General features: G+C 45.0%; 1 protein-coding gene across 2 annotated transcripts in view; it reads left to right on the forward strand.

Moving 5' to 3' along the window:
- Positions 1-23,375, forward strand: part of Dock1 (dedicator of cytokinesis 1) — a 496,042-nt gene that overhangs the window by 427,460 nt on the left and 45,207 nt on the right. For both annotated transcript variants that reach the window (XM_075972578.1, XM_075972577.1), the window contains exons 34-38: positions 3,226-3,311; positions 3,496-3,652; positions 10,862-10,902; positions 12,649-12,739; positions 16,362-16,481. In XM_075972578.1, coding sequence (XP_075828693.1) covers positions 3,226-3,311; positions 3,496-3,652; positions 10,862-10,902; positions 12,649-12,739; positions 16,362-16,481 — 495 coding nt within the window. The remainder of the gene's footprint in view (positions 1-3,225; positions 3,312-3,495; positions 3,653-10,861; positions 10,903-12,648; positions 12,740-16,361; positions 16,482-23,375) is intronic.

The following is a 23,375-nucleotide window of genomic DNA, read 5'->3' on the forward strand; positions in this document are numbered from 1 at the left end:
AACCTTTATAAAAAAACAAAAGCAGCCCTGCTCTGTCAGCAAATGGACTGTCTCCAATTTATTGGGATGGGGCCGCTTAATTCTGACTAGGATAACAGGTCACAGTACACTAGCATATTGATCCTAGTATGTTCTGTAAAAATGAATGAAGACTCGGAAATGAGAGGCTGGCCGCAGAGCCCTGGTGCTTTAAGCCTTGCTGATACGTGACAGAGTTGCCAGGTGTTTGTGCAAATGCTCTACCTTACTCTGGTGTTCAGTAAATCTCGAGTCAACTGTTCTCTGGTACACTTATCATTCAGCCACTCTTTTAGGAAAACATTAAATTCCTCAGACAAGTTTGATAAGCAACATATTTAAGGAAAACATTAAATTCCTCAGACAAGTTTGATAAGCAACATATTTAAGGAGCCAAGATGTCCTACATTTAGACACAGAAGCAGAGAAAGCATTAGAATTTTATAAGGTAGAAGCCACATCCTTCTGACTGGGGAGGGGCGGACAGTTTTAACTGTGAGTGTTTGCCAATGTGAGGGTAAGTCTTTCCTTTCTGAACTTTCTATACTTTCCCAGTTATATTCCTCAGACATGGATGTTTGAGTGCTATGTCTGAATTAAGATTGTTGGTTCTCTTTTGGATCTCAAATATCTGTTGTGAATTACACATTTGCCACACTTTTGACCTTTGCCATCCCACTCTATTGTCCCCTGAAAGATGGGGCTGCCTTGAGATGCCATCTCAGGGCTAATTGCAAGAGCTCTCCCTTGTGTTAGAGTCCCAAGTGAATGGCTGCTTGAAGGAATCCTTTTTAAAGAGTAGAGTCATTGCAGGCTGGTAGCAAAAGGTGGTCATTTTACAGCGAAAGTATTTTTCTTAAGATTCCATGTTGAGAAAAGGAAAAAAGCCAAACCAATCTCGTCCTTCAATGGAACCGTCTCTGTTTTTAAAAGCCTTGAACTTCTTAAGCCTGACAATCAAAAAGTGGTATTTATCTGGGAGGAGAGGGAGAGAAGATCAGAAAGAATGAAGAGCTCAGAAAGGCCAAGGTTGCTGGGAGGCTGCCAAGTCCTTAGTGCTAAGCGAGAAGCAGCCCCCCACCCCTCCTGCCCCAGCTTACGTTTGTGCAGCAGGAAGAAAGTGAGGCATCCTGATGAGGATGGGAGAGAGTTATGGAATAGAATATTTGTTTAACTGTGTAAAAATGTGTTGCATTTGTTTATGCTGTAGAATAATTGTCTAGCTATGTAAAGATGTGTTGCATTTGTTTAACTATGTAAAGAAGTGTTGCTGTTTAACCTTTCCTGCCTAAAGCATATGATTGGTCTAATAAAAGCTGAATGGCCAATAGCTAGGCAGAGGAGAGATAGGTGGGGCTGGTGGGGAGAGAGAAAAGGCGAACCAGCCAGTCAGCCAGGAGCCAGATAGACGGACATGGAGGAAAGAGGAAGGCAGGATGGACAATATGTAGATGAGGTAAACAAGCCTCAGGGCTACATATAGATTAATAGAAATGGGTTAATTTAAGTTAAAGAAAAAAAGCTTAGCTAGAAGCAAGCCTAAGCTAGGTCAAATATTCATATTAATAATAAATCCCCGTGTTATGTTTTAGGCTGGGCCAAGAAAACCTGGTATGGGAGAGTCAGTACCACCTTGCAAGCTCCTCCCTGGGCCTTGCTTTCAGCTTCTCCAGAGCCCACCATTAGCTGCAGTGCCACAGTAGCTCTTCCCATGCCCCATGTCAGTGTCCCATGTCTGTAGCTGCGGCTAAGTGATGTCACGCTTGGTTGACAAGGTCCAGAAAGCCAATTGTCTCAGTACCAATTGGTCCACTCTTGGCTGATATACTAAGCTCTCGTGAGCTCCATCTGCCTTAAGCCTCAACTCCCTGCATCCCAAGGGATGTATCTCATTATAGAGGGCTTCCTGGCATACAAGAAACCCTGGGTTCCATCCTCGGCTCTCCATAAAATCTGGAATAGTGGCACATGTGTATAATTCAACACTTAGGAGGCAAAAGCAGGAGGATCCCAAGTTCATCCTTAGTTACATATTGACTTTGAAGGCAGCCTAGGCTACATGAGACGCTATTTCCAAACACACCACAAAACACCAAACAAACATTTTATGTGCGAGGGGCAACATGGTCACTTCATGAGAAACAACTGTCTCAGGCTCCTCTCTAAGCCTCAATATGTCAGTCACTATGGGAGGAGGCCTGCTCTCATCTGGCTGTCCTATAAGAACCTTGTCCTCGTGAGGGACCTGGGTAGTGTCATTGAGAAGTGGGTGGTTGAACACCTTTGAAGGGTCCCTGGGGATCCTTATATCTATGCTGTAGTGTACTTGCTTTCTGGACTTTGAGCTTTGTTGTCTGTTTCTCTCTTGCACATCGTCCTTGTCCAAAGTGTGGGTGGATGTCTCCATCTTTATAAGAGCCAGTGCTAGGTTCTTCTACCAACATGCTCCCTGGGTAACTCCGGGTTTCTCTTTGACCTGGGTGTCACCCGGCTCTCAGGGAAGGAGATGGGGAAACATTATCATTTTGAAGGTATTTATATCCAGTCTTGTGAGCCCTAGAAACATTCTGAAAATTTCTGACTCACTGGGATTTAGAGATTTTTTTTTAAAGTCTGGATTTGAGAGATATGCAGTCAACTCTGATACTTACGTATCCAGTCAGCAGCTCTGAGGAGCATAGAGCGAGCCTGGAGATGGACCATCTAAAGGTGACTGCTGATTTCTCTTTCCGGACTCTTCTGCAATCCTGTTTGATTTGGAGATCCGTCACGGAGTGGCAGTGAAGTGGCCTCATGGATGTTTTCAGATTGCCGAGAACGCTAACCTAGCAAATGAAATGCCATCTGTTCCCTCCCAGGAATCTACACCCTATTTCACATGTTCGTTTGTAGAGATAAAGTTTAGCATCTCTTTCCATTACTTCCTGATTCCGTTTCCTACCGTTGGCTTCACTTTCCTTCTGCTACTGAGACGCACGCACTCAGGATCCAGTAACTGGAAGAGGAAGAAAAAGTCCTGTCTGAGTCAGGCAGTCATCAGATGTCTACAAGGGCTCAGGAACAGCATCTCTGAGATGCAGTCAGGTTTCAAAGGCAGAGGGTATCCATCCGATGTTGATCCCAAAGATGGAGAAGCGATTGAGGCCCACATTGTCAACTGAGTTATCTACTATGCTAATTATTTATGCTTCCTCTGTTTAATTATAGTTTGAAAATGAAATCATCACTAAGCTGGATCATGAAGTGGAAGGAGGCAGAGGAGACGAGCAATACAAAGTGTTATTTGATAAAATGTAAGTGTTGATTCGCGGGGGGATTTATGTCAGGAGAGAGACAGAGAGACTTGTAATTAGACTACAATGAACTTTGTCGCCCAGAAATAATTAAAATGTGTTAATAATGGGAAATATTTTAAACCCGCACCTCAAGTTTCTTTCTTGGAGTGTGATTAACAAGGTGTCTGTAATTATTTTTCAGCCTCCTGGAGCACTGCAGGAAGCATAAATACCTCGCCAAGACAGGAGAAACTTTCGTGAAGCTCGTGGTGCGGCTGATGGAGAGGCTCCTGGACTACAGGACCATCATGCATGACGAAAACAAAGAAAATCGCATGAGCTGCACAGTCAACGTGCTGGTGAGCGGGGAAGTTAATTAAACCTTCCATCTTCGCAGAATGCAAATGGAGCCAGGGTAGTTGGGAGCCCAGAGGACAGCTGGCCATAGAATACTTCACAGCACAGCACAGCTCCCTCCCCCTCACTGGGCCCTCTTTGGTGCAGGGAAGGAAGGACAGAGAACTGTTGGCCTATCTGCTTTCAGTGAGGCTGAGAGCTTGGCTCCCTTCTGAATGTTTTCACAGTGTACCTGCTGTGTCTGAGGGTGGCAAGCCATCCGTTTCATAACCAAGGTAGCACCTCGTGAATTCCAGATTTGAAGACTCTACTTTTATTAGATCAGAGTCATGTACTATAGTGAGTTTCTTAATGGTAGCATCCAAAAGATATATTTATCCTTAGTCCTATGACTATGGCCCTTTTTGGAAAAAGAAATCTCTGCTGGTTAGAGCTGGGGGTTAGCTCAGTAGGGAAAGTACTTGTCTTACTAACCTGAAGACCCGAGTTCAATCCTCCAGACTCACATAAAATCAACCCAAGCATGGTAGCATATAATCTCAGCACTGGTGAAGGGAGTTGGGCAGTTGTATTTCTGGGTCTCACTGGGCAGCCAGCATATCCTGGTTGGCGTGCTCTGGGCCAATGAGAGAAAAGAAAAGAAAAAAAAAGAAAAAACAAGGTAGACAGTAGCTGAGGAATGACTGACAGCTGAGCTTATTATTCTCATGTGTGTTCACACATCCATACTGAAGCTGGAGATGAGATTAGCCTGGGTAGATAAGGGTTAAATCCATTCTCAGGAGTTCTCATACAGGAAAAGAAGGAGCTGGGCGTGGTGGTGCACTTGGGAAGTGGAGGCATGAGGATCATGAGAGTTCAAGGCCAACCTCAGCTGTATAGCATATTTGAGACTAGTATAGGCCCCAGAGGACCTTGTTTCTGGGTGCCCCCCTCCCAGGAAAGGAAAGCAAACACATACAGAAGAGGGGCTGTGTGAACAGGTATCAGCAATTAGAGTGATGAAGACAGTCCTCAGAGCTTCCAGAATTCTAGACTCTGAAAAAGTCAAGGAATAAGTCTCCCCGAGATCCTTCACAGGAATGGCTGGTCCCTGATACCTTGGCTTCAGAACTCCACGATGGTGAGGATGGTTTCTCTCTTCTTTGAAGCCATCCAGTTTATTGTCATTTATCCGAGCACCAAGGGACCCCAGTGCAGGGCAGCACAGATGGAAGGTGGCTGGGTGAATTTGGTCATCACTGATCTTGACATCAGTTCCTGTTATCCCTCAATGCAGTTAGGTCTGTAGATACCCTTCCTGGCACACTGCCTTATTAAGTTGTGTCTGGGACGAACAGGAGACCCACTATACTTTTAGAGAACTTGGTGGCACACAAGCTCAAGTCTAAGGAGTGACTGGCCACCTCATGCCTCTCTTTGTGGATGAACCTCCCAGACTGGCTTCAGAGCTCTCCACCTCTGTGTGTACTGCTACCCTCCTAAGGAACCATAGTGGCCAACTCCTGACCATGTAGGGCTCTCCTCTGCTTCTCTCAGCTGTCTCTAGGCAGAAATACAAGACAAGCCTATTCCTACCATGCCCAACTTTCTTCACTGTTCTCCCCAGCCATTGGCCTTGTGAGGTCAAGCCATGATCCAGCCATTGAGCAGCATACAAGCACTCGGCCTTCACTTTCATATCGGCCATTTGTGTGACTTGCAAGGGCTCTGGGGGGGGGGTGTCACTGGAATGAACTTTCATGCCAGGAGGAATGTGGTACAGCATTCATTCTTCCAAAGAGGTTGAAGCAAGGGCCCCGTGAGTGACGGCACTTGCTGTGCAAGCCTGAGACCCTGAGTGTGCATCCCAGTACCAACAAAACATCAGGCAACGCGGCATGTGTGGCGCAGCACTGCAGTGAGAGGCAGAGACAGGAGGATCTCTGGGGCTTGCTGACCGCCAACCCACATATCTCCAGAGTCAGTGAGAGGCCCTGTCTCAATGGGACAGGGTAGAGATCAATGAACCTGACATCATTCCAAGGCCTCTGAACACACACACACATACTCACATATACCACCACCACTACTACATACATAATGAAAAATCAGAGATAGTTGGTGGCTAAGAGTGAGCATTGCTCTTGCAGAGGACCTGCGCTCAGTTCTCAGAACCCATAGACGTCTCAGAACATTTTGTCACTCCAACACTAGGGGATCCGATGTCCTCTTCGGGCCTCTGCAGAACTCATGCATGGACAGAGACACAGATACGTTCATATAAATAAATAGTAGAGTAAATCTTGAGAAGGAGGAAAAACCCTTGAGATAGTTAAATAAAGAGATGAGCAGAAGGGTCATTTTACTCTCTGCTTCCCTTAACATCAATGTAGTCTGTCTTATGAGGAATATCTCCCGAAAGTTCCTGTGCCATTGCATCCCCTGTATGCTGTCTAGGCAAGCTGTTAAGGCGGATGACAGACTGCTCCAGCAATGAGTTTTCCCTTCCATAAACATGGGGAGCTATGATGTCTGTCAGTTGTGGGAAGAGCTTGGAAATAGTCACTGTCTTTGTAGCAAGAAAAAAGGAACAAACTGAAAGACTAGCAGTTTTTCTAGCATTCATCTCCTTAGACAAGCGAGTGCTCCTGCATCTGGAGAGGCAGGGAGATCCACAGTCACAGCTGCTGGAGCTGAAATCCAGGAGTGCAGGAACTGTGGCTGGACATCCCAGTCCTTTCCACCAAAAATAGCCATACCCAAAACAAAGAGCAACAGTTTAAGGGAAAGAGAAGCCATCAGAGCCAGACTTGGATACAGCGGAGGCTTTACAGCTCCTGGCCCAACACTTCAAACAATTGTGGGAATTGAGGAGAACTGGGGAGCTGAGATTCAGTCAGTAAAGAGCTTGAGAACCTGAACCAGAGCCCCAGAACTCACACTAAAAAAGCTGGGTGTGGTGGCACATGCTTGTAATGCCAGCCCCAAAAAGATGGAGCTCAAGAGCCAGGCCAGTAAGAGAACCTGCCTCGAAAGGGAGGGGCAAAAAGTTCAGCAGGTGCCTGTTGCCACATCTGGCAACCCGTGTTCAGTCATCAGGACCCATATAATGGAAAGAGAAATAACCTCCTTCGAGTCATCCTATCCCCTCCACATGTGTATAGTATATGTGTGTGATTGCACACATATGCATGCATGTGTTCACACACACAAACGCATAATAAATAAATAATATTTTAAAAAAGATGTTTGATGTCTACAGAACAACACCTGAGGTTGCCCTCTGGCCTCTATGTATACATGCACAGGTGAGCACATACATATGAACTCATGCATACATGCACATACAAAAAGAGTAAAACAACTTGAGGACTCTCATGAGGATGGTGGCAAGCTGCAAGAGCAAATGGATGAGGTATGCAGAACCCCACGGATCAAAAAGAAATTCTGGAAACTGAAACTCCCTCACACAATAAAATATCCCTTGGATAGTTCATCAATGGCTGGGGCCTGACCAGAGAAAAATTTTGTGGGCTTAAAAGTCTAAGTAGATGCTACACCCTTCAAGAAAAGTCACTGACTTGCCCTCTTCCAGCAGCTGTCTGTTGCCCACAGCTCAGCAAGGGCAGAGTTCATGCCCACTTCCTCTGTCCATGCTGCGACTGGGTCTGGGTGGAGTGTGTACAGACCATGTGCATGCTGTCACAATTGCTGTGAGCTCCTATGTGTTTATTTCCCAGAAACACTGGGGTGTTTTGTAGTCTTCCACTACCTCTGATCCTGTAAGAGTTTGGTGCCTACAAACCAACCACACTCCAGTAGAGAGCCACACGTCCAGGAGTAGCTGAGCAATGCAAATGGGGCCCGGTGGGTTTAAAACAATTTTAGACCTAACGTTGGGAGGGTAGGGAGAGAATGGATCTAGGTGGTATTGGGAGGGGTGAATATAATCAAAATATATTGTATGCAATTCTCAAAGAGCAACAAAAAAAGGAAGTACAGTTAAAAGAAACCTAAATAGGTTACTAGATCTGTGCATGGCTTCTACATGTGTGATGTCTGTTCTTGAAATCTGTCCACATGGCTCTTTATGTTCATGTAGACTGCCTGCTAAGATGGCCATCTTCGCCTGTAGGCATAGGAAAGCAACTGGTTTCAGCATCTTTGTGCGTTCTTACCTCTGCCCTAAGTGATGAGCCTTCCTGGCGCCCGTGACAATGACATGAAGTACAGACTGGCCTTTTCCTGTGGGAAAAAATGTGGAGACCTTTTCAAAATCACTCCCTGCTCTGGATGTGATTGTTGCAGGCACACTGTGATCCATAAATGGGTCTGTGAGACCGCTTAGCTTCTAGAAGGAAGTAGTATTAATAGATTCGTTAGGCTTCCAACTTTGATGACTAAGACCTCAGTGTGTTTTAAAGCAAGATCTCCGCTCAGGGCGACATGGAACCTGCTAGAGAGGTGGCGTCATGCTGAGCTTGGCTTCTTATCACCAGCGGCCACCGTTGGAAAACGGGCTTTTGGAATGACACCTGCAGCCGTGTTTCTGATGTTTCTGACGTTGATGTGTGTTCCTCCTTTATTTGGAGGCTCCTCGGTGCCCACCTACTGTTGCTGTAGTCAGCTCTGGCTCGCGCTGAGAGCCTCCCGGAACTCCCGAGGTGATCTCACATTATTAACTTCTTCACCTGGAAACAGCATGTGTCACTGCCTGAAAAGTGAAACAATAGTCCTTCACCGTCCCCAGGGATGATGGGATGGATCCTGCCCTGTCTGAGCACATGCGTGTGGAATGTAAATGTGTGAGGGGGAGGCCCAGCAAACTGGACTATTACAGATAAGAACCCTGTCTCTAGGTGCAGAAGAGATGGCGGAGCAGCTGAGAGCACATTCCACTATTGTACAAACTTATATAAATGCACACACAGATTAAAAGTAAAAAAAAAATTTTAAATTCCTATCTCTAAGCATTCATTGCCAAGCTCATATGTAGAAATATATAACTAAATGTAATACGACATGTTATATTGCTATATATTTATTCTATATTCAACTCAAGGGGTTTTGAAGTCCAAAGAAAACAGACTTCATGAAGCAAGGGCAGAAGATAAAAGGCAGCCGGTGTCTCTGAGAGGCGAGTGAAGGTCACAGGATAAGGATAAGATCATTGTAGAACTCTAAGGAGGAATCTGAGCAACCAAAATAGGAGGAGGGAATTGAAAACAGGGGCACAAAGGAGGCTGCTGTGACATCATAACTTTTGAATGCTTGTGAGTGAGAGGTGGGAAGGCAGCGCTGTGCTCGCTCCGAATCTTCTGCTAGGTCTTTGACTGGTAGCTGAAAATATCCTCGTTACTGTGTGCGTCATAGGAACTGACGCTCATTCCAGTGTCAGGTGCTGCACCAGGTAAAGCCAGTTCTTCAGGAATGATCCTGTTTCCCGCTGTCTAGATATCCCCATCCTCTCTTCCCAGAGAGAGTGTGCCTTGGAAATGGTGTCCTTTTTGACCTGTGAAATTAAATCATCTTATTGAGTCACTATGTGCCTTTATAATGCTGATGTTTGTCAGTCCCTCCGGGCACTTGATTGTCGAGTGTGAGCATCAGTCTTAGGTGCTAAATTTCATGCAGAGGTGCTCTCTAGGCCCCGTCCCTTGCTGAGGAGTTATTGCTAGATGATAGCTGTTGCGGGAGGGAGAGTCGGTGTTGTTTGTTTTGTTTTTGAGGCAGGGTTTCTCTGTGTAGCCCTGACTGTTCTGGAACTTACTTTGTAGACCATGCTGGCCTCCACCTGCCTCTGTTTCCTGAGTGCTGGGATTAAAGGTGTGCACCACCACTTCCCAGCTGGGAGAATTGTTCTTAGAAATAACAAGAAAGGGAATGAATATGTGGCCACTAGTCTCGTTTGCATGCTCCAGTAGATGGCTCCTCACTCATGCATATGTGACAACATTAATTAGATTTAATGTGTTATCCAAAAAGATAAAAAGGCATGAAGTTAAGAGGGGGGCATTTGGAAAGAGTTCAGTGGGAAAATAGTCTTTGGATATGATCATGTTTGATTGTACGCATGTATGAAATCCCCAAGAAGAACAAAAGAACTAATACAGAAAAGAAATGGCTGTCAGGCTTCCATCCCACAGGCCCTGTGTGTTGACTCTTGTGCCTTTGTAGTGCCCTGTACATGACTTCATGTGTATAAAATAGTTCACATGAAGAAGAAGTGTTACTCAGAATAGGGGCAGGTATGACAAGGATTCATTGTGTGTCCCAGACTAGTCTGAGATTCTCTTTACAGCCTTCACTGGCCCAAACTCTTGATCCTTCTGCCTCCGTCTCCTAAGTGCCGCCATTACACATGCGCACTTCCATACTCAGTGGAGGTATGACTTTGGTCCAAACATCAGATTAGAGGATGTGTTTCAGTCATGTGTAGAAATAGCCTTCTTAGTGGGATTCACAACCCAATTTTTCTCTCCCACGGTTGTGTACGATTGCCTTCCTTCCTTCCTTCCTGTTTTAAAGTGACTTCTCATTTATCTCACTATAGTTTGGGGAGGTCTGTCTCTCTAAAACAATGGATTTTCTCTAGGATTTTCAACATTATGGGTTGATGGGGAAAGGGTTCTGCTTCAACACTGCTCAGGGTCGTGACGGTAGCCCCTTGTAGAATGGTCACAATGTGGCAGTGTTATGTAACTAACCTGCCTTTACCTTTAACTATATGTGGCTAGAGGTTTGGAACATGTGAGGACGAGAATGTCCCCATGCTTCTGTGTCTCTCACAAAGGCTGACCCCAGCATGCTGACGTCAGTGACGGTGCCCTTCCCTACCCCCAGTTTTGGATTGTTTATTTAAATGATACTACATTGATTAGAAGGTCGCATTTTCAGCCAGAACCTTGTTTAAACTGAAGACGGGTGACTTTCAAATGACATGAATTTAGTCCTCAAGTGTCTAAAGTGTTTGAGATGTGGTCATTACAAAAGGAAAAGTCGAGAGTATTGTGAGGTGCTCAGCGCTCCAGTGAATTGAGAACTCTACTCTGCCTGGGTTTGGTCCCCTGGATGTGCCAATCATAACTGGACCGTGGATTCACAATATGGGACCATTTTGATGAGTTGTTGTTGTTTTAATTTTTGCTTTGCTGTTCTCTGTATTGTTGTGTTCCATTATGTGTTGCATAATGGAGTTTCTGAAAACAATACCATGGCTTATTTTTCAGAATTTCTACAAAGAAATTGAAAGAGAAGAGATGTATATAAGGTAGGTGTGAGTCACTCTGGTGGCACCCTCTGCGTTATTACTACTGTGAGATGAATAGAAGGTAGGCATTGCCATATTGGCTGGCACCCTCTCTATGTGCAACGCTCACACCCTGTGTGTTCTGTAATCACGGTGATATGCATATAAGGGATGTGTGTGCTGTGCTGTCTGGCACCCTCTGTGTGCGTCGCAGTCACTATGAGATGTGTGTAAGGAGCATGTGTGCCCTGCTGGCCAGCACCCTGTGTGTGTGTGTGTTGTAATCGCTATGGGATGTATATAAGGGATGTGTGTGCTATGCTGGCTGGCACCCTCTGTGTACATTGCAGTAAGGTACATATGTGCCATGCTAGCCAGCACCTTGTGTGTGCTGCAGGCCACACCCTTTCTGTGCATGTCCTCCTCACTGTGTGTCAAATCGTGTGCAAGAATGGTTTGTATCTTGAAGAGTAATTTGTAGAGAATCCTGGTGACTTGGAGAGGAAATCTGGTGGAGCCTCAGCTGTGCTCTCAGCCCTTATACAGCATGTCTGTGCCCATGTAAAGTTTGGGTTAAGAGGGGCAACATTTAGCCAGCTAGGAAGCCGTGGTTATTTAAAAAGGTTTTTGAGCCTATTGATCAATAAACACAGCCCTTTGGGGAAAAAAAATTTAAAAGATGTATTGCAAATTTTTAAGTTTTCTAGTAAGCCACATGGTCAAATGAGAAATAAATTTCCCAAAAGTAGACATTATAATTTTGCATTTTACTCTTATTTTAACTAGTACCCTATTCCCACATGTCTATGTCTTTATTGCACCAAAAAGAGAAATGTTTTGTGTGGCTGAACCTGATTCGTTATCGGCTTTAAAATCTACTGAGGAGGTAGCCCACTGGTAGAGCTTGGAGAGGACCTGGGTTTGACTCCCAGTGTCTGTGGGCGATCAAAACACTTTATGAGAGTGATCCACTGTATTTTGTGGTCACCTTTCAGATTCTGTGGTCACTAGGCAGCAAGACGACAAACCACTTTAGAGAATCAGGTTAGCCTACATCTGCGTGACAGAAAGCTTGGCTGTGTGCTGGCTGTGCAGAGTGTGCTTGTGTGGTTTTTCTAGTTCTCAGCTTTTCTTTTCCCTTTAAAACATGCCGTGCTTATATAGTAAACTTAGGGAAACAACCAGCTTCTTTGATCCAAAATGTGTCTGGCTTTATAGTAAGGAGCATCCTTTTCTCCGACAGCACAGACGACGTTCTTTTGATCACGTTCACTGTCATCGCAGCTTTTTTTTTTAATCTTGTAGATGTGGATCTTTATGGATTGTGTGTGTGCGCACGCGCATTTTGACTCAAGAGAAATGCACAGTCTAGATTGTCTAATCTTATTTCAAATGTTTGAGGAATAAAACTGGGAAAGATGAAAGAAATAAGGAACCTTGAAATAAAATTCTTGCCTTTATATAGTATCTTCATTTTTCCCTACAAAGATGACTTAAAATTATATATTTGTATATGTGTATGCCAACATATACTGTTATTTATAAATGTATGGTATATTTGTGTGTATTATTATTATTATAATATTTATTCCTCTCAGTTCTTTTAGTGATTTCTGCACCAGCAGTTTTCAAGGCATTGTGAGTTATGGACACAGTAAAAGGAAAGGGTAGCCATGAGTTACCGTTGAATGTCGAATTTAGCACCCCCAGTCCTCAACACAAATTACCCTGTGCCTCTTTAAGAATGTAGCCTTATTTCATCACCAGGTACTTATACAAGCTCTGTGACCTGCACAAAGAGTGTGACAACTACACAGAAGCAGCTTACACCTTGCTTCTCCACGCAAAGCTTCTAAAGGTAATAAAAACCGCAGTACACGTCTACACAGCTTTTCTTATAAATTCTGAGTTGATTCCACATTTTCCTTTTCCATGGCAGATTTTAGTAGAGCACCGGCGTGAGATTTAATGGGTATTGGCTACAGTCAGTGATATAAACAAAAAATATTCAAGAGGTGCTCTGATTACAGATTCGGCCTAACCGAATGCCGATTTAACAAGGTGTCAAGTTTTGCAAACCGTCAGTGGACTGTGAAGCAACGGTGAGTTAGATATTGTGCAGTTCCTCACTTGTGCCGATGGGACTGAGTAAGGATGGAGGGCAACATCAATAAAAAGGAATGACCCCGGTAGAGCAGCTGGGAGGAAGGATAAGTCATCCTCCTCCTCACAGTGGCAGAGGGAGGGATCATATCCAGATATTCCCGCAGAGCAGGCCACGCTGAGAGTCTCTGTGTTGGCTGTCTCCGTCTCTAAAGAGTGTCACTAATGATCAGAAGCATGAGAACTTCAACTCTGGGTGATTCCTTTGTTACTCAGCTCGCTCTGAGACATTGGCCTTTTGCTTGTGCTGATGTATCTGTGTTCTCGTCCATGGCCAGTTCCAGAATAGTTAATAATGCCGAATAGATCCTTATAAAATAACTACGCTGGGTGGGTGGACAGATGGGTGGGTGGATTCGTAAGTAGATGGGTGGATTTGGGGAGGAAAGTGGAGAAAGATAAAGGAAGAATGGAGGGATGGATGAAAGGATGGATGGGTGGGTGGATGGATGGATGGATGGATGGATGGATGGATGGATGGATGGATGGATGGATGGATGGGTGGGTGGGTGGGTGGGTGGATGGGTGGGTGGGTGGGTGGGTGGGTGGGTGGGTGGGTGGATGGATGGATGGATGGATGGGTGGATGGAAGCTATGAGGATGTATGGGTGCTGGATAATGGATGGGAGAAGGATGGACGCATGCATGCAGCATAGATGTGGGTACACAGACGACTAGATGGAGAAACTGCTGTGCAACTTCAAGTTTTATATTTGAGAGTCTCAGCAAGTCTTTTGATTATCTTTCTCATGACATGCTTATAAAAAGATCAGAAAATTCTGCACCAGATAAACAAGAACCATAAGAGTGCTTAATTTAGTAATCTTGTTTCCAGAACTAGGCTACCCCCCCCCAACCAAACACCAGAAGTAGACTGAGAGATAAACCCACAGGAGAAAATTGCATTTAAATGTGCATTAGGGGATGCCTGTTGGGTCGTGGGAGTCAAGGGAGATAGTTTTATAAACCTCAGACAGACTCTTTCAGCCTCTGTCTCATCCGGAAATCTGCATTCATGCGAGCATGCGCGCGCGCACACACACACACACACACACACGAATCTATAGCATTTGCCTTTGCCTGAAATGAGCAGAGTCCTAGCAGGCAGAAGGCAAAGAGCTGGCTTACTCTGGCTCCCCCTCCATAATCCTAGAGGCTGGATGCCTAAGGACCCTTCTTGTCTGTGGTCATCTAAAACTTTCCCCAGAGATATCATTTTTGAAGACAGAGCTTTCAGGGAGTGCCCCCGGAAGCAGTCATTGCTTTTGTAAAGTCCAGTGTCTGTATTTATTAGAAATCCAAATGTCAGTAACTGGGTATTTTTGCAAAATGTGAAGATCTTGTTGTTCGCACCAGGGAAATTAAAATGGCTTGACAGCCTGCTCACACTCTTAGAACACAAACTTTGCAAGTCTGAATGAATGTAAAACATATATCTGTGCATAAGCATACCATTTGCTTAATCTTTGGATATATTGAGTACAGATGGGTTTGTCACAGACTGTGTGATAACTTGTTCCACTCCTAGATCAATGGGCTCAATTGCATTATCTCTTCCACTGGGCTCCAAATTTGCCAATTAAGTGGTAAATGCAACATGATCTGCCTCCATATTTTTAAGCTATTACATTTTGAGATTTTTTTTCCAAATATGTTTGCTATTGGTATCAGTGTGAATCCATGTCAGTTAATCAACTTTACTAAACAACATGGTCTGTATTGCTGTGTCTCTTAACTAAAAGCGTCTTAAATGCAGTCCTCTTTTTTACTATGTTTTCGATCAAAAATAAGGATGCTTAAAAACATGAGTGTTCAGCTTAGCAATAAATTTATTCATTTCCAGACTTAGGTAGGAAGCACAAGGGACTTCCCCATCTCTATTCAATATGTTGCCATTATGATCTGAAACAATAAAATAAGCCTGAACCTTCTGGTTCTTGCTAGATACACGTCAGAATCGCCAGAGTCTTACATTTACATCCACAAGTCTACTTCCCAAACAGTCAACTGTGACGTGACTCAGTTTATGAGGTTTCTCATTTCTGCCTGCAGATAAGATCTGCAGGTCCGCCACGATTGTGAGCATCTTGTGGATCATACAAAGGTCTTTCTGCTCTACCCAGCAGTCCTAGGGATCGAGCGCCCTTCAGGCTTACAGTGTTCAGCTCAGGGCTGTGGAAAGGATGTGTGCCAGAGAGCAAGCATCCACTGTCATGTTACTGCCGTCACTGGAGCCTCACTCCCCATGCCAGTTCATATGGTCCTTTGCCCTCTGTCACAGCATCACCCAAGTCCGCACTCCTTGCCCTGCTCCCCTTGACTGTCATGCCCCTACCAAGTGCCACCACAGCTGCTGCCATGTTTTGACTATAGCACTGAGTTCACTGGGACATCCTCCACTGCCACGCACGTTTGTTTGGAAACTCTGACTCGGGAGTCAGTTGCTTCTTTGTAAAACCCTCACTGTCCTGTCTTAATACAAGGTCACATTGCACCTCACAGGTCCACCCAAGAAGCCCATTCCTGTGCAAAGTCATACCTTTTACGCTTAGATGTCTATGGAAACTTCTCCAGGGTCCTTATATCCCATGATGTATATCCCATGTGTGATCACAGTCTTTGGTTGGCTTAGAGCTCCCGTGGGTGAGGCTCTTGACCCATGTTTGACCCAGAGGCACATGGAAGAACCTCAGGAGGCTGTTGCTCATTGTTACTGAAGCCCATACCAACAATGTTGGTTTGTTAAACTACTATCACGGAGTTCACATGGTCTACGTGTCAAATGGTCTTAGCCTCCACTCTGGTACCACTTCAATTCAAACAGAAACTGACCAGCTCTTCCACAATCCCTGCTTGTGGTGCAGCCAGTGGTGCAGAAGTATCTTTCCCTCCTTAAGGATCTTGTTAGCCTATGTAGTTCCTTTCAGGATGAGCTGTGACCCTCACTCGTTGTCTGTTAAGGTTTTCGTGACTTCTGACCCAGGAGAAAGAGCTCTAGTTGCCCTCTAAAGACAATCACCAATCACCTGCTTATTACACCCCTGGCTACCGTGAAGCTGCTTGCAAGCTTGGAAACCCATGCTTTGCAATGATTTTCTACTGGGCACATCTGGCTCTGCCTTCCCATCTGTCTTTCTTGGTCTCTCCAGAGACAGGTTGTACCCCTAGCGTTCCTAGGCCTTGGTAGTGTAATGACAGCAGCCTTGGGTCCCTGGAATTACTGTCTCATACACACGCTCAATGCCTGGCTTCGTGCTCAGTGATATTATTGAACATTTCCCTTCCTCATCATTGTTCGCTCCTTGTTTTTGCCTCAGTGGTCAGAGGATGTGTGTGCAGCCCACCTCACTCAGCGGGACGGGTTCCAGGCGACAACACAAGGACAGCTGAAAGAGCAGCTCTACCAAGAAATCATCCACTACTTTGACAAAGGCAAGGTAAGACACACACACTGTCCCTTGGTCTCTTACTTGTGCCTCCGACTGCACTGGAAGCTCAGTTCTTAATGCATGATGTTTGCAGAACCAGAAATGGGTTACATATTGTGTACAAAAGTATTGTATGCATGTTCCTCCAGCTTGTACTTATGAGAAACCTTTTTATTTATAAAAAAATCAATAGTTCTTTTAGATCCTCTATGGATAGAAAGGCCTGAAGACATCCGACATTTCAATAGCTCTTAATTGGGTAACCAGGTTTGGGAGAGTGGCTTGGATATATCTGTGTGCTTGGAGCTGGCGTATGCCTTTGGGGTCTTACGTTTTTTTTTGTTGTCACTGAAAAATTAACCCTGTGACGAGACAGGCTTTGTTCCACCTTGGCAATTTGTAGATTAATTTGCTTAAGCAAAATGATATGTTCAGTTGACTTCTGCTAAGGGAAAGCTGCCATCATTTTAATCAGCCGTCGTATACTTTGTCACCGTCCTTGTGGCTAGATGTGTAGTCATATAAAAACTAGACACACTCTGACATTTGAAAAAAAATCATCAAACCAAGATGACTCCCAAGCTCCTTCTGGGGTTCCACTGGATTTCTTAGTCACATCAAGGCTGACCTGCGTCATTCCAGCAGAATGCCAAAGAAGCTTGTGTTTCATTTCCTGTGACTATCTTGAGAGAATCCTTTGAACAGTGTAAGCATATTGCCTTTTCATGCCTGGAGCTCTTAGCCTGGAATCCATGCTCTCTCTGAAGGCCTCCCAGGACTACATGTTGTATTCATCTGGCTTATGGCAAGCATGAGGGGCAGTTGTTGGTTCTTGCTGCTTTGCTGACCCATCACCCCATTGTCTGGGTCCTCTCTGTGCTCACAGTATATCTCTGTCTACATTCCTTCTCCTATGAGGACACCAGGCACTGGCCGGGCAGGGAGCCCACCCTGCTCCATAGAACTGAACTATGTCCAAAATGCCCATTTCTGTATGACTCTTCCCAAGGCTTAGGAATACAAGCGTCTTTCTGGAAATGCACTTCTATCCACAGCAGTACCTATAGTGCACAGAAGGACACCGCCCTTTGGTGTCCTTTGCAGGAACTAAACCCTATAAAGAGTGACTGTTTAGTAGAGTCTGTGAGCATAAGCTTGGGATTCTCTCTGAATTCTAGCTGAAGTAATAGTGTGTCTTCTTTTTTGCATGATGTATGTGTGTGTTACTGAGAATTGACTGAGGGCCTCACACATGCTAAGCATGTGCTTGGCCACTGAGGAACATACCCATTATTTCTGTTAACCTTTCTATTTCAAAATACCATCTCACTAAGTTTCCCAGGCTGATTTCGAATGTTTGATCCTCCTGCCTCAGTGTTCTGAGCAACTAGGGTCTCTGCCACCTGTCATTCGTAACACCCAGAAAAGTCCAGGCCACTGAGAAGGTAGATTCTGCTTGGCCCTGTAGTAGATCAGAATGTAGAGATGGGAACCTTTCCCTGTTGGGCTTCTACTCATGGTCCCTTTGTTTGACTAAGGACATTTTGTTTATCAGAAAATTGCTAGAGAAACAGAGAAACAATGGACTCAGCCTGAAGCTGTGATTTTGTTGTATGCTGGGGAAGGGGAACCAGGTGCTATGAGGCACGGGTAGAAAGCCAAGTCAGGAAGTCCAGGGAAAGCAAGGGTTCACCAAGGCCGAGGAGCCCAGGCCTCCATGGGTAGCCATAATCAGGCTCCCTGTGACCTGCAGTTTCTCTGGCTTTACTTTCCTCTCTTCTGCCCTCCTCCTTACCCTATGTTCTAGTCACACTGTTGAAGTCTGGAATATACCAACTCCTGCTCTGCCTAATAGCTATCCATTGCTCACCCCAGAGCTCTTTCCTTTCTATCTCAGCCTAAATCTCCCCTCTTCCTCACCCTCAAGCCACCCTCTCTCTTCTTGTTTTCCTTTGCTCTAAGAGGTCCACAGTCATGCTTCTTCTGTGGCTCACCAAAGAGGCAATGACCACTAGTAACAGACCTCACTTGTTTTCCCTGCGTGCCTAGAGCTCAGAACAGCGGCTGCTGAGTGCTTACTGAGTGGAGGCTAGATGACCAAAGAAATGGATGTCCAGCATTTAGCAGTGCTTCCTGCCATGAGAATGACTTGTTTTCAATAGGACTATTGGCCTTCAGAGATGGAAGACAGAAGACAGGAGTGTTTTTTATTGATCGATTGGTTGGTTGGTTGGTTTTTGTTTGTTTTGTTTTAACAAAAGATAACCTGCTAACTTTTTCTATACAACAATAGTTCATCTTTAAAAAAAATCACATGAAGGGGCTCAAAAGTTCTGGTACCCACCTGCAATCTGCAAGGGCATCAGTTGTCATGAATGAGAACCAGTGTCACTAGCAATCTTGTGGCTGAATCTGAGCCTGTGTGGCTGAGCTTCCCATAATGCACAGGGTATCCCCAATACAGAGAACATCCATCCCAGAATATCAATAGTGCTGAGGTTGAAAAGCTTGGATTTAAAAAAAAAATTAAAGAATCCATGTGACAAAATAGTATAGACAAAAAAGGAGAGCTGGTAGAAGGACTGTCCTCAGATGTCCCTGCTTTGTGGAAACAGAAAGAAGACCGTGGTGATGTATCCCATTGGCTGACCTTGAGCCAGAGTGAGCTTGGAAGGGCCGCGTTCCCAGCTGCCATTCCAGTTGTATTGATAAAACGACACAAGATTGGAAAGCCATTTCTGAGTGCCTGTGACATCTCCACCAGAATGTTAAATAGGAACCCAGCCACCCATCCACAAGAAACTACAGTGCAGGTGCTGAAGTAACCTCGAGAGCATAGGGCGAGAAGTACCAGGGTAATTCGCTGGCAACACAGGGTTCATCTTCACAATCAGCAAGCAGGGTGTACTCTAGGAAGCCATTATCTTCTCTGTAGGCTGGGATGGACCAGGAGTATTCTGGAGTTTTGATCTGAAACTTTTTGGAGCTCCCAGCAACACTGGTCCATTTCTGCTCAGACTATGTGGCCATCCCCCTACACTAAGCCCAAGAAGGCTGAGCTTCTGCTCAGGTGGATGCACATGTGCACATGCATACAAGAGAAAGAAGAGAGAGAGATATAGATAATTCATGTTTTTGTGGCAGATACTTTGCACAATAGTCCATCTCTTTAGAAGACACTGCAAATAAAATGAGTGTTCTTATAGGCTAGGTTGTATCCTCTCAAAATTTGTATGTGAAAACCATCCCTGGGAGCTTAGAATGTGAGTGTATAGGAAACAGTGACTTCCAAATGCCAACGAAGGCAAACTGAGATCATTGGGATAGACGCTAGTCCAGTCTGCCTGCCATCCTCATCAAAACAGAAGACTGGGACTCACCATCCACAGAAGGACAACCATGTAAAGACACTCATAGAAAGAAGCCTTGTTCTTGGACTTTGAGTCCCTAGTACTATGAGAAAATGAATTTCTATTGCCCTAAGCATGTAGCAAAAAGTCAGGGCTCTGTTATAGCAGGCCTGGTACACAAATACAAACATTAAGTTTTTCATTAATTTTTTTAGATTTATTTAGTTTAGATTTACTAATCATTGAGTGGTATTTTACATATATTAAATATTGCTAAAATAAGTTTCATGTGTTCTGATGTCACAAGTAGAACAGTTAATGTCACATACATGGTCACAGAACACCTCCACCCAGCCTTTATGAGAAACCAAAGTTTACTTCATGTTCTTTGGGGCCCTGGCAAGCAGTCAGAACCACATGTGAGCCTATCAGTATATGTTTTCTACACTCTAGAGTACTTGAAAAACTGAAAACTGTCTAAAAAAGAATTGTAAAATGTCAGGAGCTGGAGAGATTGCTCAGCAGTTAATATCACTAGCTGCACTTCCTAGGTTCAATGCCCAGCACCTACCTGGCAGCTCACAACTGTCTAAAATTCCCGGTCCAGGGAATCTGACACCCTCATACATGCAAGCAAAACACCAAAGCACATAAAATTAAGAATAAATAAATCAGTAAAAATGTCTCAAAAAAGAGAAACAGAAAATGGGCTGGACTTGGTACATGCCTGTTGTATTGGTACCTGGTAGGTAGGGGCTAGGGGATCCCAAGCTTGAGCCTGAGCTACACAGGAAGACCATGGATCAAGAAGACGCAGGAGGAGACTAAAGGCATAAACTACAAAATTTATGGCAGAAGGGTGTGAAAAGGAAACATAACATGTACCAGAATAAGAGGGGTTTTTTCCTCTTGTACCACAATATCTGTCATTATAGAACAATTGTCATTAGTATTGGGGAATCTGGGGAGTTGAGTGAGCTGGAGTATGCACTAACCCTGCAGAGAACAAGGAAAGGCAGAGGCTGGGAAATAGGAGAGACTGGTGCAGGCCGCTGTGATGGTTACTGAGGAACTCAATACCAGGGCTGGGGAGATGATGTGGGTGGTGCAATGTTTGGGACCTGAGTTCCATCCCCAACATGCAGGTAAAAAGCATGGAACAATTAACACCTATAATCTCAGCCCCTGGGAAGAGAGTCCCACGAGGATCCAGCCAGTCAGGCAAAATGGGAGATCTCCAGGTTTAGTGAGAGATTCTATCTCAAAAACCAAACTGAGGTAGAGGCAATAGAAGACAATTCCTGACTCTGACCTCTGGCCTACACACACACACACACACACACACACACACACACACGCACACACATGCTCATGTACTTTCACACTCATGTGTACACATGAGACGCTATGTTATTTTGTTGAACGGGTTGGTATTTCCTGGACGTCCCGATTTTATTATTTGAACTGAGAATTGTATTTACCAATGCTGACCAGAGCCCATCAATGATCATTTGTTATTTCCTGGGCTTGTAAAGGCCAGTTGCATTGTCTCCTGGAGAGCTGCATTCTTGTCTACCTTAGGGAATGAGAAGCTCCTGTCACCAGCCACCACTCACTCCTTAATTTCTGCCTCCTGGTTCCACTAGGTTCTGACTTGGGCGTTGATGTGATTACTTCGCTCCCTGCTCTGAATGAGTACTTAGAAAGTGGCAACTTAAAAGAGGAAGGGTTTATTTTGTATTATAGCTTAAGAAAGAATACAGTCGACCATGGCAGGGAAGGCTCAGCAGCAGCATAGGGTGGCTGGTCATGCCATTCTCACACCAAAGAGGCCAAGAGCCCAGTCGTTGCTCAGCAAATGAAGCTGGATACCCGAATAACCGCTGCTCATCAGCCCACATCAGAAGCCTAGAGAAGATGGTTCTAATATCAGGGAAGGAATTAGCAGCAGCAACAACAACAACAACAGCAGGGTAGATGACCTTACCAGTGAGACTGAAGGTCAATGGAGCAAAACCGGCAAAGCTTTCTTTCTTCCACGTGCTTTTATCTGGTCTGACTGATTCAGGTTGGGCTTCCCACACCAGTGAAAGCAATCCCTCACAGACATGTGCACAGGCCAACCTGCCCATCAGCCTTTGGATGCCAGAGGACAATGTGTAGGAGTGGCTCTCCCCTACCACCACGTGGGTCCCAGGGTCAAACTCTTGCCCTTAAGTTTGACAGCAAGGGCCTCCACCCCCAGAGCTATGTCACTGTCCTGGGTGTGTTTTTGGAATAGTTTAAATTTGCTGCAAAACTGGACAGAAAGTATAGAGTTGTCATTATCCCCCTGCCATACACCCCAGTACTCCAGAGTGTCAACACAGTCACGTTTCTCAGCTGAGTCCCCTCTGGCCACTGCTGGGGCAGTGACCACCTTGGGATTGAAAAGGCTCCATCACTTCGGTGTGCCATGACATTCATACGATTGCATGACCTCGCTTCTCGAGCCAATGGCTGAGTCTCAGGGAGGCCTCAAATGCATAACCCTTCTTCCCCATACCTGACACCCTGTCAGAATCAGCTCTGCCCTGTAGCACAATGAATAAAAACCCAGAGACAGAAATTGGGGTTAAACCTGAAGGTCAGAAAAGCAAAACAGCTAGCCACTGGCTCTTACCTCTACCTCAGTCTGAAATGGCGATCCTGCCTCCGGGAATCTCAGAACGAGACTGTGTCTGAGAGCTGTCTCCTCCTGTCTTATATATTCCTCTCTAGCGCTGGGATTAAGGCTTGCACCACTACTGCCCAGTTTCTGTGGCAAACTAGTGTGGCTCTTTTACTCTCTGAACTTCAGGCAAGCTTTATTTATTAAAATACCAATGACATAGCACTACACTGCCCCTTCAGTCCCCCATGAGTGTCCTAGCCATGGGTGCTGTTAGCACTCTTCTCCATCCTGAGTCTTGGACTAGATTTGTCCCAGCCCCCAGCCCCACATTCCCTCACAGAAGAGGATGCTAATGGGACAAAGGTGGATCCTTACAAGAGAAGGGCTGGCCATTTCTACACAGAGTCCTATTTGTCTGATCAAAGCAGCCACCTTCAGTCTGAGTGACGGCAGCAGCTTGTCGGGTGGGCGAGCAGACAAGCAGGCAGGAGGACCTGACCCAGATGAGATTTGCCATCTGCACTCATAGCCAGGCCCAGCCATGCTCGTGTCTGAGCATGTGCGCATGCATGCATATAACCATTTAAGCCTCAGCTTTGTTTGATCTTGCCCTTAGAAATGCGTTTAAAATTTTTATTACACTTATTCATTTGTATGCATATGTGTGCATATATAAAATAGATAAAATATCACAAAAATATCTTAAGATTATTTTTATAGGTTGATAAGATTGAAGCTAAATGATACCTCAGTCTCACCAAACCATGGTTGAAGCACAGCCCCATGGATATAGGTTGTCTCCTTTGGTCTGGTTTTCCTTGCACTTAAGAAAATCTTTACTCTGTGCTTACTATATGAACGTGGAGTAAACCCTTGAGCTATGCACTGTTGGGGCTTTGG

This window comes from Microtus pennsylvanicus, chromosome 5 (assembly GCF_037038515.1).
Source record: "Microtus pennsylvanicus isolate mMicPen1 chromosome 5, mMicPen1.hap1, whole genome shotgun sequence".
Taxonomy (NCBI): domain Eukaryota; kingdom Metazoa; phylum Chordata; class Mammalia; order Rodentia; family Cricetidae; genus Microtus; species Microtus pennsylvanicus.